The 17614-nt window shown below is 39.7% G+C and overlaps 1 protein-coding gene across 4 annotated transcripts in view; it reads left to right on the top strand.

Annotated features, from left to right (window-relative positions):
* Positions 1-17614, top strand: part of LOC133522890 (proto-oncogene tyrosine-protein kinase ROS) — a 70051-nt gene that overhangs the window by 32288 nt on the left and 20149 nt on the right. For all 4 annotated transcript variants that reach the window (XM_061858355.1, XM_061858352.1, XM_061858353.1 and 1 more), the window contains exons 3-21: positions 4669-4728; positions 5135-5225; positions 5582-5802; positions 6575-6829; positions 7913-8060; positions 8408-8533; positions 8641-8956; positions 9142-9351; positions 9625-10020; positions 10735-10829; positions 11115-11253; positions 11360-11561; positions 13491-13680; positions 14365-14483; positions 14877-15072; positions 15283-15449; positions 15759-15946; positions 16400-16586; positions 17101-17370. In XM_061858355.1, coding sequence (XP_061714339.1) covers positions 4669-4728; positions 5135-5225; positions 5582-5802; positions 6575-6829; positions 7913-8060; positions 8408-8533; positions 8641-8956; positions 9142-9351; positions 9625-10020; positions 10735-10829; positions 11115-11253; positions 11360-11561; positions 13491-13680; positions 14365-14483; positions 14877-15072; positions 15283-15449; positions 15759-15946; positions 16400-16586; positions 17101-17370 — 3576 coding nt within the window. The remainder of the gene's footprint in view (positions 1-4668; positions 4729-5134; positions 5226-5581; positions 5803-6574; positions 6830-7912; positions 8061-8407; positions 8534-8640; positions 8957-9141; positions 9352-9624; positions 10021-10734; positions 10830-11114; positions 11254-11359; positions 11562-13490; positions 13681-14364; positions 14484-14876; positions 15073-15282; positions 15450-15758; positions 15947-16399; positions 16587-17100; positions 17371-17614) is intronic.

Here is a 17614-nt window from a genome sequence, read left to right as displayed (position 1 = left end):
TTGGTCTTGCTAAACAATTTTGTACAAGCACAAATAAAGTTCTTCTACGGTTCATAACTTTCTGGAATAGGGCAACACAATTTTTCTATTTTCATATCTGTATTAAGTACCAACTTCTCACTAAAATTGCATCTTCTGGTCGTAAGTTTATATAAAAGTATTTACTTTATAGGTGTTTTACTCCGATATAAAATTGTAAACAAAACGTCTATAAATTATCAATCACAATAAAAACAAACACTTAAATCGTTTCACTTAACGTCAATGCGTTATCTTCATACTGGTTATTGGTCGTTTTATAAATTCTGGACAGATTGATAGGTTCGTAAATTCAGAGACAAGTAAATAATAAAAAGTAATATTTAAGCAGTAAGCACGATCCCTTTAAAGTATATCGCCTTACTGTCTATGAAAGTTTTAATAAATGGCATTGTACGAGTAATATCTAAAGGGTTATCTAAAAGAGTTCTATCGCTGAGCGATCTCTTTTCGATGGCCTGTTGTCGGCCTCTATGTTTAATCAATCGTATTTTACTGATTTTGTGCGTTTTTAAAAGTATATCTAATAATAAAGAGGGAATACCTATTCTATGTAAGTATCTAAACCGCATTTTTTTTTCAAACTAGGTGACGTGTGGCTGACGCCATCTACCTATATTTCAGTACAGTTTTATGGTGTGATTATCAGTTTACTTATTATCTGTCTCTGGTAATATAGAATGTCGAATGAGCTCGTCCGTTGGGCATCAATAAATTGACGGAGGGTGCGTCTGGGCGGCGTGTTGTGACAGCCATGGCGGAAGAGACCTGTTAGCGGCACAGGCAAACCGCGCCAACCGACGCAGTCGCAACCTCATAGATAACTTTAAAACTACGTGACTTTTAGCGTCCCGTGCCAAACAAAACTGCACACTGTTTCTCTCTATAGTCTCTCCTATTTTAATCGGCAGAAATCGGTCATAAGAAGAGACGGTGTTTTACATGTGTTTTTCTATTTTACCTTGTTATGCATGCATGCCAGTTCAATAATCGAATATTTGATGAGTATTTTTAATTACTTAAAAATGAAAATGATCACATTTAGTAACTTAAAATCACTTTTCACATACGCTTCTCAATGTTGCGCCTTATTCCTCTCATTTTTGTCATATATTTTGTTGCACGCTGCGCATAAATGACGCATCAACATTTTGTGACCACGTAGCGTGGGTGCAATCCCTAACGCCTGCACGAGTCCCTATGGCAATTTTTTACCAAAAACAAAAGGTAAGCGTTTACAAGTGGTGACGAAGCGACGATATGCGCTAATCCCGCGCTCCCGGTCCTGATTGGCGTCCCACTTCGCTGATGAGAGTGCGCGGGGCCGCGACCCGCAATTATGCCCAAACGCAGACCGATCTGCTATGCGCGCTTTAATTGTCGACATTACTCATTACGCTACATGAAAATTGGTTTATTTGAACATGATGACTGTTACAACAAATGCTTTTGATGCCGAATTATAGTGTTATTGGCTCCCTCGTTAAAGTCGTTAAACAGGTACCTCGATTACTTCACCCATTTATCTTACAGTCATATCTGGCTGTCAATCCCTTATTTCGGAACGAAATCGTCGGAAGTCGATTTTCATAACTTACAAATAATAGCAAATTGATGTTTTTGCATGTTTAGGTTATTCAACTTTGTCACTGATTGGATTTAATCTCGCTAGTCTAGTTTATACATCATTTATCAACACAATTTTACGACCGTGTTTATTTTATACATTATATAGTATTTACTATATAGCCAGTAATTAGTGTGTACTATTTAATTAACGTGAAATTAAACACTCAACACGCACCTATTAAAATAATTTACATTTTAGTTTTTTTATCTAGGGATTGTGAAATTGAATAATTGCCCAATGACATTTGATGATAACATAATTATAACAGCGCCACCCACTGAGATGCTAATTGATTCAATTGATTTATCTTTACATTTCAACATCTCAACACTAACCTAATTTGGGGCGACCCCTAGGCCACCATGGAACTACGATATATTACCATTATGTCTGATCTGACCAATTATGAAAAATCTCGTAGTCATTATTATGCGGTCTGATCTTTTCTTCGGTCAAACACGTAATCTACAACTTCTACAAAATTCACTATAGTTACGTACATATCAATTACTGAAACTATGACAGGGGCGAAGGGCTTCATAAGAAAGGATCTTCACTTTAAAATCGTTACTTAAAACCATTGAAATATGGCTGTACCATCCACTGTGCCTAGCAACGGTAACATCTTCTAAAAAAATCTAAATTAATCTTAATAATGGTGTTAAAGATTGTCACATCTGTAAGGATTCACCCACATAACAGTATTTACGGAACCCTTGGGTTGACTCGGTCAGGTGCGTCTAATAGTAGGTTGCGTCCAAGATTCCGATAGTGAACCTGCGTCCGGTGCAACACAAGGACGTCACCCGACCGTGAAAATCCGTTACAAACTCCTTTTATTATTATGTCTTACTTTCACGCTCGAGAGACGTGAGAAATAATAGATAGACACAAACTTGAGAAATACGTAAACTTAAACAAGTTCATGGGTAAGAGCAAAAAACTGCCCCAGTCGATATATGTAGTTGTCTACAGAACTGATAAAAATTTACTTCAAAATAGAAGTAGCGTGTCTCTTATATTCATAGAGAAAGGGACTTTTAGTTTTTCGGCGCATACGTGCTGCCTCAAGCAAACCATACGTAACTACTTTATACTTGTTAGGGATCTTCAAGCCAATTAACGGGAGACAAGCTAACAGTTAAGACAAAATGTTTTGAGAATTAGCAGAGCACTTGAGTCTGGTCCCGGGCCCGTTGTTTAACAGACATTCATGAACACGTGTGAGACATAAACACGCGAAATCAGAACAAAACATGAAAGCATCCATTCGTAAATATAAACAAACCAAACATGTTAAGTTCGTGATCTTTTTGACTTTTGATTATTTCATCTGAGCGTTTTAGTTTGACAGATTTCTTAGAATTAATTACCTTTGCATTGCCTGCAAAGGTAATTAATTCTAAGAAATCTGAGAGGATAAAATATACTCAGTACTACATAATATATTTTATTGAAATAAAATAGTAGGAAGATGAAATAGAAGGGGTAAATGGCAGCAACGTATAGAACACTCTGCATTTTTGTCCGACACCGCTCGGCATTATCAATCCTTGGATCAAGGCCTATAAAGCCCCCAAGCCTGTCCAGTATTTGTCCTATTTCTTCCTACCTGTCCTGTAGCTATTAACAAAAAGAATGTGGTCCACTCACGGTCAACTACATGACATCAAAAAATAGGACCATCACAATATTATTTACCTTCCCTACTTAGTTGAAGTTGAAATGAAAATTTTTGATAGGCTACCGCCCTGCCGCTGCCGCCCAATGTAATTGTGTTGTGTTAGAGCCCGTACCATTAGCAGTAATTGGTGTAAACTACACACATCGTCCACTTTTAACTTCTCTTCAAATTGACGCTAATTTTATTTAAAACTACATGACAATCAGATCTTAAATATGTTGGTACGACACGTTAGTTGATTTTTAGTTTCAATAAACAAAGTAAAATCAAGCTAATTTAAAATAGAAAACAAAATGTCCAATTTCTTTTTTTTTCTTACTTCTTAATTTGATACTTACTTACATAGTCAACACAAGGAAAATACCTGTATAATTTTTGTTACTTTGAGTACATCCCTAGATTAACTTTATGTATACCAAAGAACAAACAAAAGAACATACACGTATACATTTATACTAAAAAGGTTATACGTAAAGATATTTATACTAAAAAGTTTAGTAGTAGTTTTAATAAAAAAAAAAAAAAACAGAATTTGAGCGTTTAAAGCCCATGTTCTGAATTTGGTTGGACCTTTCTGATGGGTCTAATCTAATATTGGTCACGGTTGTCGACTTTTTACCTTTTTAACCCCGTTCCTTCGTTTGGACAACCCTTCATCACTTATTACTTACACGCACTGTTAAACCGTGACATTTATTATAGCTCGTTAAACGTTCACGTTCGTTCACGATTTCGAGTAATTTTATTTAAACCCGATTTTCTTGCCTTTTTAGGCGAATGGAAGATCTCTTCCACTGTTTAAACCAGCCGGTAGGTACCGGTATTCAGATTATTTTAATTGGTTATGTTGCATTACGTGTTCCTAAGGTATTTGTTAAAAAATTACATAATACGTAATCGTGCAACAAGAGAGCAAAGTTGGGTATTTCTTTGAGTGGTCATTTTGAGTCCCTAGGACGCGAAAGATTATATAATAACGAGCGTAGCAAGTAGGTATCCTTGTTCGAGCTAATGAGGTAGAAAATAAGTAATTACACATGTTAGTTGTTAGAGCGCCGGTGACGTAAGTATGTAGAACATATGCAACGTTCTTAGGCAAAAGCATAAAAGATAACGTCGCTAGTATGTTGTCCGTCCGTTGGCGATAAAGAAGTAACGCCTTATTGAGAATCGTAAATAAAACGTTTTGCTTGTTAACAACACATTATTAGTAGTTCAAAATCTGAGTGTACCCGATCGTACCCGAGTCCCGACCTATCAAGAGACACTGTTATTTCTTTGTGTTGCTTATGTTATGATATATGTTCTGTTTCAGTGCACTTTGGGCTGCAGTTTATGGAGACAAGGGTTGGAGCTTTCTTGCCAAACAATATGCGTAAGTTAATGCTCTTTTTATGATAAGTACTTATACCCAATTTTTAAACAGTTAAATTCCTTTACCTTAAACTTTTAAGTAATTTTCTTTTCCTACTCGTATATTGAATTTGACTAGTCGCGTAACTCGCGCAATACCTATGCTGTCCCGCGCACCCAGCTGGCTCCACAGAAAACCAGCACCGTTGACCACGCTAGTCGTGCCAGCTGCATTGCTGAGTGGAGTGGAGACTATTTCGGCTTCACATCACAATTCTATTTCGGCTGTTATGTTTATCTTTTATTTGAATTTGCTATGTGTGTTATTTGTATTGATGTTTTGTTTAAGTATTCTATTCTATTTATTTATACCTATAACCTTAAATCGCATAGGAATTGCTGTTTTAATAAATGTTTTTTTTTTTCAGAATGTTACATCCGAGACGGTAGTCTCTCGTGAGCTCTATTGTGTCATGGGATGCATCGAAGCTCTTAACTCGTATTTCCAAAAGCTAAGAGGTCAGTCCACATATCTCTTAATAACACATTATAAGTACGTTAACGTTATTGAATGTTTACAACTGCTATATATCCTTTCATCCTTCTACACTATTAGACAATGGCTCATCATGTCTTTTACCCATGTCGGGTGCCTTTCAAATTTTTTGGGTCAAATTTTTTTGCGAACGCTCGAGCGGCGCAACGGATCGGGACGTCCAGAGTAGCGACTGTTAAATAAATGAAAGAATAGGCGAGTGTCCTCAGTAGGTACACGCTGCTTAAATCCCTTGGACGCTCAACACTGTACGCTCTGCTTGTCGTTAGCCATACTTTCGGTACAAATAAAAGTTGCTGAACTTTATTTAAAATTTCAGACTTAATTGGCACTCCTCCGGCCCCAGCGTTAGTCGCAGACAGTTTGACAGCAGCGTCACTATCCCTCGTGTGGGAGGCGCCCACCCTCGGTAACCTGAGCTACCTGGTGCAGTGGCGCTATGAGGAGTTGCCCGGAACCTGGCAGTACTACTCCAATTCTAGTCATTCGGACCGCTCCATCATTCATGTCGAAAATTTACGGCCTTACACTAAATACAGGGTAAGTTTTGCATAGCGAGCAAATAAATAGTTTTTAACAGGCTTCTAGACTTCTCGGTGGTGACCCTGCCTTCGAAGCTGAAGGTCATGACTTCGAATCCCGGTAAGGGCATTTATATGTGTGTTCATCACGATTATTTGTTCCTAAACTATGAATCTTTTCTAATATGTATGTAAGTAAATACTTGTCTATTTAAGTATGTATGTCGTCGCCTAATAGTGCTAATTAGTACCTATTTAAAGATATGCTTAGTTTTGGGATAAGTTATATTAATATTTATGAACAGTGATCGGAACTATGGGAGTAAAACTTTAACAAAACTTGTTAAGCGGACATAAAATAGTGCATACAGTCCTAAAAATATTCATGTCCATAGGGATAGGAATAGTATAGTACTTACAGCCATAAAAATATTTACATTCATAGATATTCGAATATTTTTAAGGCTATAAGCACTCTTTTTACGTCCGCTTGATAAGTTTTATTAAAGTTTTACTCCCATAGTTACGATCACTGTTTATGAAATATAAATGTAAACATTATATAGGTAGAACATTATTACACAAATTGACTAAGTCCCACAGTAAACCCAATCCGATCGTTTGACCGATATGTATATCTATATAATAAACCAAAAGGTTGTGTAACTATAAAAGCCATTCATTTTTTATTACTTTATCATTGGTCGGATAGCAACATTGCTTGTGACTCGCATTGCGTGCCCTGGACTTGTTCCACCTTTACAATAACATGAAACAACCTTTTTCTCCAGTTCCGAGTGGCCATCTTCCTCTCGGGCCGCAGCGGCGCCAGCGAGCCAGTTTACTCCGCGCCCTCCGTCGTCATCTCAACACTCTCGAGCGGCAAGCCAAGTTCTACGCCAGCTGCCTTACGAGCTGCCGCGCCGGATTCGAGCAGGATCGCCATTTCCTGGGAGCCGGGGGCGTTCCCCAACGGACCGCTCATCTCATACGTGCTGCGGCTATCGGATCTCAACTCAAGTCTGCCCAACACTCTCTATGTGGAGGTGAGCTAATAAACAATATTTTTTCGGGTTTGACTGGAGCGAGTTGTTCTTTTTTAGGGTTCCGTAACCAAAGGGTAAAACGGGACCCTATTACTAAGACTCCGCTGTCCGTCCGTCCGTCTGTCACCAGGCTGTATCTCATGAACCGTGATAGCTAGACAGTTGAAAATTTCACAGATGATATATTTCTGTTGCCGCTATAACAACAAATACTAAAAAGTACGAAACCCTCGGTGGGCGAGTCCGACTCGCACTTGTCCGGTTTTTTTTTTCCTCTACGTTGGACGTTAAATTTTAATTTTCACCCCTGCCACAATTTTTACAGTTCTTATAAACTATATAATATTACCTAGTTTATTATCTACAGATCTACATGTTTACCCTACATGTGCCTACAACGTTGTACGGGGTAAAGGGTACGATAGGTCAAAACTTCACCGCGCATATGACCCACTATAATTACATTCTCGAACTGGAATCGCCTCGTGTATGTAGTTCCGGTTAGCTCGCTGATATTAACACTTAGTCTTCAATTGATTACTCGGATTTAACGGCGCTTTAATTACCATGTTGGCATGTTGTTAAAACGAACAGGTAAAAGGTTAACATTATAAAGAAGATTGAGACACTATCCTAGTCACTAAATACCTCTGTTTTTCATGGGCTTCGAGGGCAGAATATTCTCACTGTCTAACCAAACTGATGTTTGACAGCTTAAAGTTGAATCATGTTTTCCCTTTCTCGAAAGACCTCCCTGGCTGGCTAGACTGTGCGTTGATTACCGCGGGTGCAGGTGATCGTGACTCGAGCAGAGCCTACCAGAAGAATTGAATGATATATTTACCACTGCCTTGAGTAAACCGGTAACATTAAAGTGCCCTCACCAAATGAAAAGCTTTTTACGTCGCGACTATTACTCAAATATAAATTAAGAGTCAGTTGCTCTAAACCTTCTGTCACCATTGAAACGGTCGCAAATATTTATTGATTAACAAGTTCCTTAGTTCAGTATCGATTGACGTTGGTTGGTTCAACTGGCTCTAAGTAAGAATGAATGATGAGGATGACTCGTTTAATCCACAGGACATGCCCGCCTCCAACTACACTTTGTTCTACATGTTCCAAAATCTAGCGGCGGGGCGTATGTACGAGGTTTCAGTGGCTATGGCCAACGCTGAGGGCGAGGGCCCGCCGGCCTTTGTCAATGTTTCCACACCAGCCCAACCCTCATGTGAGTACATAGGTACCGAACATGTCAGGTCTGCCGTTAAGTGCAATAACCAATTTGGCAGCTACACTCGCACTACCAACACTATCGGTCCCACAGGTTGCAGCTGAGAATATTTTTATAAGGATCCGAAATATTGGCAGCTACAGATATGCTGTGTTATCTTAGGCCATACTCGTATATTCTTAAGAGCTCTGGTGTCCCAGCTCCGGTCTTTTGATTAGCTGCGGTCTTCTGTAAGGTGGAGGACCTTTCTAATTAGGCTGCTCCACATTGGGATAAGATTATACTTTTTGGTTTAGTAGCCATTAGGTTATTATGATATAATATTAATTATCCTTTTATTTCAGCGGTGACTAGTCAACAACCCATATTGATTTTGGGGGGAGAGCAGAACATTCTAGCTGCGCCTGCGAACGACATGCTGTCTGACCCGGTGGAGCTCTTTAGTACCGACTCTAACCACACTATAACTGGTAAGCTGATCTTATATTGCAGTGCTGTTATTATCCGATTATATCGTTGAAAACTATCTGTCAATTGTGATACATAATATGCAGGTACTAAAATGTAAATGTTTCAGGTGTCGGTCTCGACGTTTCAAGCGACTACCTTTTCGTCTCCGTATCCAACGGCTACGTCTACCGAAGCTCTCTTAGTAACAAGTCCACTCCAAAACCGATCCTCACACCCGACACCACGACTTATCAACCCCTAGACTTATCGGTCGATTGGTTGAACAGACACCTATATGTGCTAGGGAGGGTTCGCCATGGGAAGGAAGAGTGGTCGGAACACTGGGAAATTTTGAGATGCGATTTCGATGGAATGAACCAGTTGGTTGCGTTGTCTGGGTTCACTTCTCCACCGATTCATTTTGAGGTGGATGCCTACAACGGGTAAGTAAAAAAATATATCAAAAAATCTGGCCACACTTATTAACTCTTATTATTTATTTGCTAGGTATGTGTTAAAGTAGTTTACTGAAAACTAATAACAAACACTACATGAAAGCCTAGAGCACACGTAATTATGGATTGCGATGCCAATAAGAAATAGGCTACATTTATTGTAATATTTTTAGGTATCTATTCTGGGCTCTCCGAGGGGTAGAGCGCGGAGGTCTATACCGACTGGACCTCGCAGACATATCAAACGGAGTCAGGCACGAGTCACCGCCCGAGCGTATTGTGCCGGACGCACACTTGGGCGGCTTCACTGTGGACCACAAGGACTTCAGGCTGCTGGTAGCTCACCTTAGGCAAAACACGGTGCTAGCTGTATCGCTCGACGGGTAAGTCACTTTAGAAAGTACAAAGGAAACTTGCTAAGACATTATTTATGTATGCTTGCGAGTGTGAGTTATTGCTTTTAAAATAAATGAATTTAATCGGTTTCTTGGTTGCCTAGCTCGAACAATAGAACTGACGATATTTATTACCTACCTGTTGATTTTTTTTCTGTAGATACAAATTTTAGGTATCTTATTTCTATAGTTTGTAAAGACCTGTACGAGGAAGTAGACTTACAACAAAATATAAAGTAAGTCATTTTTACTCCTTCACAGACGTGAAATATCGGACTTTCGGCACAACATGCAAAAGCCGATGTTCATGTCAACGCGCTCCATAGCGTACGTTAACGGCCTTTTCTATTGGACCAACGGCAAAGAAATGCTAACAGAAGAATACCATAAAGGCAGCGACAACTATTTCCACAACGAGTACCCATTAGTGTTTAACACTAAAAAGATAGCTACACGGCAGGTGTTGGTCGCATGTTGTCAACCGATTCCTGTGCCTGTGAATCCTCCGATTGGAGTTCAAAGTGTTATGGGGATAACTCGTGCGAAGGTGTCTTGGTCGCCGCCGCATTTGCTGGGGCATCAGGGCAGCGGCGCGTGGCAACAGTGGGCCTTTCATCTGCAGTTAAAGCATGTGGATAGTGGGGAGATTATAGACAGGTTAGTACTTATATTTTCTTGATAATTTATTAATTTAGCCTCCTTAGACCCAGAAGCAATAGGTTTGTTTTCAATTCGGAACCTTTAGTTACTGTATTAAAAGTTCAGAATAGATTATGGAATATGCACAAAAACTTGTACTACTTGTACTTGTAGAACTTGTAGTACGCGGGGTCTCAGGAGGTTGCGAGAGTTTTTGTGATAAACATCTTGCCTTTCCGACTCACCACACATAACAATACGGTTGTTAATAAATCTCATTTAATTTTGTTTCTTGTTCTCGACAACTCGTTTTAACGTAACGTAATGTAATGTAGGTATATATATCACTTATTCGATGCTAAATTGACGTGAAATGATTAACTTTGACACTAATATTAAAATTTATAATGGGTTACGACTAAATTTAAAAGTGGAAAAATTACTGTCTTGGGTAGCCGTTTAAGAAGTGTAACACTCTTACGGTAGATATCGCTAGGGCCTCCCTATAGGCCCCTAAGGCTCCCGTAAGATTCGCTAACTATGGATAAGGTCTTGGTAGCTCAAACAGTAGAGCACTGGGCTAGCGATCTAGTGGCCGAGAGTTCAGGTCTCACCCGAGACAGTAATTTTTGCAATTTTTAATTTATTTTAAGCTTAATAGTATCGTTCGCAGACGTGTCTGCTTGATATAAATTAATTTAGGTTACGACTATACCTTTTATTACATTTCAGGAAAAACATAAATGGATCGTTGTATGTTGTTGAAGACCTAAAGCAAGACGCTAACTATACCATCAAGGTCGCAGCAGTCACAGAATCGGGCACAGGTAAATCAGTAACTAAGCTATCAATTATTTTAATAGTGATTTTAATAACAAAACATCCGTGAGACACAAACGCAAAAACGTTAGTTCGTCAACGCAAGCTCCTGACGATACTCCTCGGTACGGAGGGAAACGTGTCGAGGTTTTAGACTTAATAAAATACGTGATTGACACCGTTTTTAATATATTTAATATTTTAATAGTGATCTGGGGGTTCCACGGAATATGTTGTAAATAGTTTTATTCTGAGAAACACAATGTAAAGACTTTTATAAATTATTTTTACAGGCCCGTGGTCGTCAGTATTCTTTGGTAAGACCTTAGCGTCTTCCCCTACAACGTTGAATAGCACATTAGTGTGGTCTGGCCCGGATGGTCTATTGCAAACTGATTTGACTGGAGACAACTTACAAACATTGATACACAGGTAAAATGCTAGCCGGTGTAAAAATGAATGATTTTGGGCTTCAGTCGTCTGTTATACGTACAAAATCGCCTTTTCAATACAATAACTCCACTTCATGTTTACCCAGGGAACATCTAAAGAAAATCCATATAATCGATATATCTTGGTACCGAGACATCCTGTACCTAGTGACGAACGTGTCGACTGTGATGTGGTACAACACTACGTCCCACGAGAAGGGCTTCATGAACAACATGGAAAACGTGGGCAGCCTGGCTGTGGATTGGGTCGGCAAGAGGATTTATTGGTCCAATCCTAAGCAGCAGTTGGTAAGTCGACTGTTTATTGCTCAGTCCGTCTCATTTCAGCATATTCTCGTTTGTTTTCTAAAGAAAACATAGGTCGACTTATGGCTACGGCATGGGCACTAAATTAGTAGAAGGGACTGCAATAGAAGTTTAAATTTTGGGTCTCTTTCGATAGGTGACTTCCGTATGCCAAATTATTAATCCTTATTTACTCTCCTAAGTCCCAGAGTCATTTTTAAGGTTTTGAACTTGGAACCTTCTTTTATTCCATTATAATTAAAATTGATATAGTCCTCATATTTATTTTTATTATTAAGAAACAGTCTTACAGAACAGATAAGTATATAAAGTAACATCTTTCTAGTTATAGACCTATAGTTTCTTATATGTAAACAAATATTAATAAAAACTTATTACTATAAGTATAAATTACATGCATATATGTATGTGTGACAGAATATATAATGAGATCTTAATTTAGCAATTCAGGTATTTTTATTTTAATGAAAAGTAAACTAATTTCTTAAACAATCTTAATGAGCTGCTAAATAGGTCTACGTTTTGGCACTTTCCATTGTACAACCTACATGTGCGTTTAATGTATGAGTGCTGCGCATGTTTAGTTCTGCTGCTTTTGATATTTAATAACATTTTGTTACGACAACTACGTTCCGTTCTACGGGGCACGCGTAAATCTATATTTTGCAAAAGTTCAGGGGCATCTACTAAATTATTGAACATTTTAAATAGGAAAATTAAATCAGTACAGGAGCGTCTTAAGGAAAGAGATTGAAGATTATATCTGGCTAAGGAGGAGGTGTAACTGTCGTAATTTCTACCTGTTCGAAATTCAAGTGCCTTTATAAATATTTGTTGTAATCTTTCTATTCTGTTACTGTGTACATAATGACAGGGGTTCCATACTACAGAAGCAAATTCTAAGCGACTTCTGACATAACCAGTGATCGGAACTATGGGAGTAAAACTTTAACAAAACTTGTTAAGCGGACATAAAATAGTGCATACAGTCCTAAAAATATTCATGTCCATAGGGATAGGAATAGTATAGTACTTACAGCCATAAAAATATTTACATTCATAGATATTAGAATATTTTTAAGACTATAAGCACTCTTTTTACGTCCGCTTGATAAGTTTTATTAAAGTTTTACTCCCATAGTTCCGATCACTGGACATAACTATTATAAAGTAACTTATACGTCAGGGGTCTTCGAAAGGGTTTTGCAACGCGAAGAATAAAGCCTAGCTGTTTATATGCTTTATTTAGCATATTATCGATATGAAGATTAAAGGTTAAATTTGTGTCCATTATTACCCCCAGATTGCGTATACTATCTCGCCGAGTTAAAGTACCTCCACATAGGGTATAATTGTATAATATGGGCTGTTTTTTTCGTGTGAATGTGATTACGGAACATTTGTCATTACCTATATAAAAAGAGGTTATTCTGAGCAGAGTAATCCTCAAAATTCTTCAGATCTTCTTGCAAATCAGAACAGTCAGTGTGCGTTTTAATAACTCGGCAAATTTTGGTATCATCTGCATAAAGAAGGGCTCTCGAGTTGGACAAACACTCAGTCATATCATTTATGTACAAGATGAATAACAACGGGCCCAAATGTGATCCCTGTGGGACGCCTGACGTGGTCATATTTAATGTCATTAAGGAGCCAAACGCGAGTAAATTTCATTATTTTACCTTTTATCCGACGATTCAGCCAGGGCACTAACTGTGGTTACGGAAAATTAATCGCTTTAAACCGTTAATTACCTACATTACATATGTCTACAAAATGTGAGAGTCTATAGTGCGGGATTTAGGAGGTTACTCTATATAATCTCTATTTCATTAGACACTAAGCTACGAGAGGTTAGAATTGCTCAGCAAGCAACAATGAATAAACTATCTCATTTGGTTCTTCCTTTAGATCACTCGAGGAAACTTGGACGGTAGTAACCGAGAACCAGTCCCAATAGTCACCGTTGCCAAAGAGCTGACCATCGATTCACTTGGAGCTTACATTTATTGGAACACGGGGCACGCCGTGGAAGCTGCACGGCTCAATGGCGAGAAACGGATGGTGTACTATCCGGCTCAATTATTTAGCGGGAAACAGGGTAAGCACGTGCGATACTAGAAATATCTCTAAATCACGAAGGGGAAAATTCAATAGCACGAACTTAATGGACGGTTAGTCGTCAATGACCCAAAAATAGTTATCGTTGCTAAGTTAATAGTAGGTTGTTTGGTTGGTTAAGTCATAAAAAATAATTAGGTGTCATTTCAAACTGTGATCTACTCGTGACTTTTAAAAGCCATTCAAGTTCTTGAAAGTTTAATTTATTGCCTCGTATAGCCCAAGCCCAGTTAACTACCTGGGCTCAGTGAACTATTATACTTATCAACTGCGTATGTTGCGTAAGTGGCTAGATTCTACATAAATAATAAGTAATGGACCCCGCGTTATCTCATAATAATGGGCATATATTTTTGCTAAGTATAAATTTCAAAGTGGAAAATAACTGTCTTGAACTCAAGTTGCCGTTTAAGAAGTGTAAGTGTGTGAAGTTCTTACAGTAGATGTCGTTAGGGTTCCCTAGACCCATATGGTGGGAAAATTTGCTGGCAATGGATAAGGTCTTGGTGGTTTAGTTGGCAGAACGCTGGAGTATCGATCCAGAGGCCGTGAGTTGTCTCACGCAAGATAGTTATTTTCCACTTTTAAATTTGTTCTAAGCTTAATAGCATCGTTCGCAGACGTTTCTGCTTATTAAAAAATAATTCATATATTTGTGCTTTAGTGATGGGCCTCACAGCTGACTTGGAAAAGAAGTGGTTGTACTGGCTGGTACGAAGTTACGACGGATCGGAACTTCATCGCGCAAGAACTGCAGACCAAATTTCACAGAGCGTTAATGAGGTTTGTTGCAAGCCTTATTGAGTTTAATGTGGGAGTGGGACTCGACCTGATTTGTATCCTATTTTTTTTATATATTTTTTTTTTTTTTTTTTTTTTTTATTAGTCTATTTGTGCGTCTCACTGCTGGGCAAAGGCCTTCCCTCTCGCTTTCCAATCCTCCCTGTGCTGAGCAAGATATTTAAAATTATGTATTCATAAAATTATTGATTTTAAGAAAATTTATGTCAACGAAATGAGATAAAGAATTATAAACAAACTGACCGGTTATTGAGTAACATTGCGATGGTAAGCGATTTTTAATTAATAATTCTGTCCTTATCTGTCGTATACTCTACGTTACGTTCGCCAAACTTAAGACTACGTAACAGGTCATTATTATTTCTCCTTCATCAGGTTTCGGGCTCGCTGGTATCTCGTCTCGATGGTACAGCCACGCGGGGCTCACTGTGCTATTACAGCGGGCGCCTGGTGTGGGTGGCGGACGCGTCGCGCGCGGTGGTGTCGGACCTGGAGGGCCGAAATACAGCCGAGCTGGTGTCTCGCGTGCACGTCATCGCCGTTCGCGACCCCACACGGCACAAAGACAGCGGTCAGTGTGTGCATCACCTGCGTTGCACTTCAGCCACGAAACGCCGACCGCCATACATTGGTTAAAACAAATGTATGACGTTACCGGTCGACGTCAGCGGCGGCCGTGCGTTAGTGTGCGGAGCAGAATCGTGTGTTTTTTTAAGTCAATATATTCGGAGCGGAGTAGCATTCGAATAAATATTTCATAGCCTATGTTTTCTTTCCACAGAATCTCTGATAGCAATTCCTGATACCATCAACGCGTCATCCATCGCTGTATCCGGTGTGTGGGACTGGTTCAACGTGACCTGGAGCCCGGCCGCGGAGGTCAACGTCAACAACAGCCGCGTCTATTACGATGTCGGGCTCAACTTCTCGGGGCTACTCAAAATTGAGGTATATAATTACTCCAACAATGACACTGCATACATGTCCTACACAAATGCTATACTTGACGTACAATTGACATGTAAACTTAGCGTAGTCCTACTCAAGCCTACATACCTTACTCACACATAAACATAACACATACCTACTTGTTGGCTACACATACATATAAGACTCAAGTCAATGGCAAACAAAATCGAACAAAGGTAATCACAATCAGATAGAGATCTGTCTCTTGTGTCTTAAAAATAATATTCATAATAATTGGTAAATTTTATTTTGGATTAAGGTACTTATTTGATTTGTGTTCTTGTTTAGAAAACCATCGATGTCCCGTGGCTCGAAGTGCAATCCAATAACATTCCGCCGTACAGCGCGGTGGAGGTGACGGTCAGGGCGCACACGCACTGGGGCGGCAGCGCGGCGGCGCGCGCGGCGCGGCGCTCGCCGCAGGCCGCGCCCGCGCCGCCGCGCCGCCCGCGCGTCTACGCGCAGCGGACCGCCAGGTGACCTTACATACAGCAGTGTACAGATGTACTCGATAATCCCTTCCCATCGTATTTTTACGGAAACGTACGGACGTGTCATGCTATTTCAGTCAGACTCAGTCCAAAAAGCACTGAGGTTGACTGAAGTGGCATGACAAATACGAACGATTTCGAGAAAATACGATGGGAAAGGATTATTCACGACATCTGTACGGTTAACAGCTACGTTAAGTACCACTTTTTGAGCTTCTGTATTAAAACAGTTATTTATAATACAAGTACGGAAAGTAGGAAATTCGCAACGAGTAGCGAATTTCCATTCGCACGAGTATCGAACAACGTTTTATAGTGCAGTGCAGTGCCCTTTCAAACTTTTGACATAGGCACGAAAAGTGCTCATTCCCGCACTAGTGTGTGTTGTTGCGTTGTATTTCGATTGAATATCTAACATTTGAATGTACTCTCGCTCAGTGGCGGCGCTCTGTCGGCGATATTCCGCTGGGAGGCACCGGCGCGCGCGAACGGAGTCGTGCGCGGGTACGAAGCGCGCTGCTGGACGGCGCCGCCTGCAACCGCACCCGCGTGCGGCAGCCGCCTCGCGCCTTCTCACACGCAGCTCGTCATACCACTGGCCGCTGGAGTCACTTACTACTTCCAGGTATTACAGCTTCAAGGGGTGATAGACGGGCGAATAAGTTCGCGGCCTTACAGCTCGACAACCATCATTCTAAGTGTGTCATTCTAAGCACGCGTACTTTAAACCGTTAAGCAAGTTTATTTACGATCTTACCGCTCGCCAATCGAGCCACTTATTACTTCCAGGTATAGAGCTTACATACCAGGACGCTACCCTGGCTATTCAGTAGATTGTATAACATTCGTTTAAAATTGTTATATTTATATTTCCTTGGGTGAGGTAATTCTTAAAATCGCAAACAACACACTTAATTTAGCACATAACATTATCATAGATAAGATAGACTAAAGGAAACCTGAACATGACCAAGTAGAAACCTGTCAATCAATCAATAAATCTTACTGTAAATAGATTAAGTAGAAGCTCAGTATCTTATATTATTCTTTCAGATCGTTTTTAAAGTCAATCACGGTCGTCTCATATTTCAATCTTAAACAAATAAAATGGTAAAATTATCATAGCTTCAACTTCTTAGGTTCGAGCATACACCGACGCCGGTTTCGGTGACTACTCTAGCATCGCCTCAGCTTCCCCCAACCACGTGAGCCCCATCCCCAAAGTGATGATATCCTCCCAAGAGTTCCTTAAGGTCGTGGACCTGGACTCTGGTGAGAGCGAAACTATACCGAAGAGCACTGGGACGCCAGTGGACTTTGCTGTTTCCATTGAGGAGAACGTGGTCTATTGGGCGAATAATTTGGATGAGATATTCTCCTCAAGGATCAACGCTAGTGGTCATTTGAAGGTAAGAGAATACTTCTGAGCTTATGCTTTTGGTATGTGAGTAAGAAAATAGCTAGTTTTGTAGCTGGCTTTAAAAAAACAGTCCATTAAAATAGCTTTTTAGTTTACTATCAAGTGAACTGCTGTTGGTGACTTCTACTAAAATTCAATTACTCGGCGTTCATAATTATGGAAGTTTTTCATGCGCGCCACTCCATGCGCATTAGTTAGTAAGGAATTGAACAGAATAAGAATATACTCTGACC

The sequence above is a fragment of the Cydia pomonella genome, chromosome 11, assembly GCF_033807575.1.
Source record: "Cydia pomonella isolate Wapato2018A chromosome 11, ilCydPomo1, whole genome shotgun sequence".
Taxonomy (NCBI): Eukaryota; Metazoa; Arthropoda; class Insecta; order Lepidoptera; family Tortricidae; genus Cydia; species Cydia pomonella.
The sequence above is the reverse complement of the archived record's forward strand: the minus strand, read 5'-3'. Positions and strand labels throughout refer to the sequence as shown.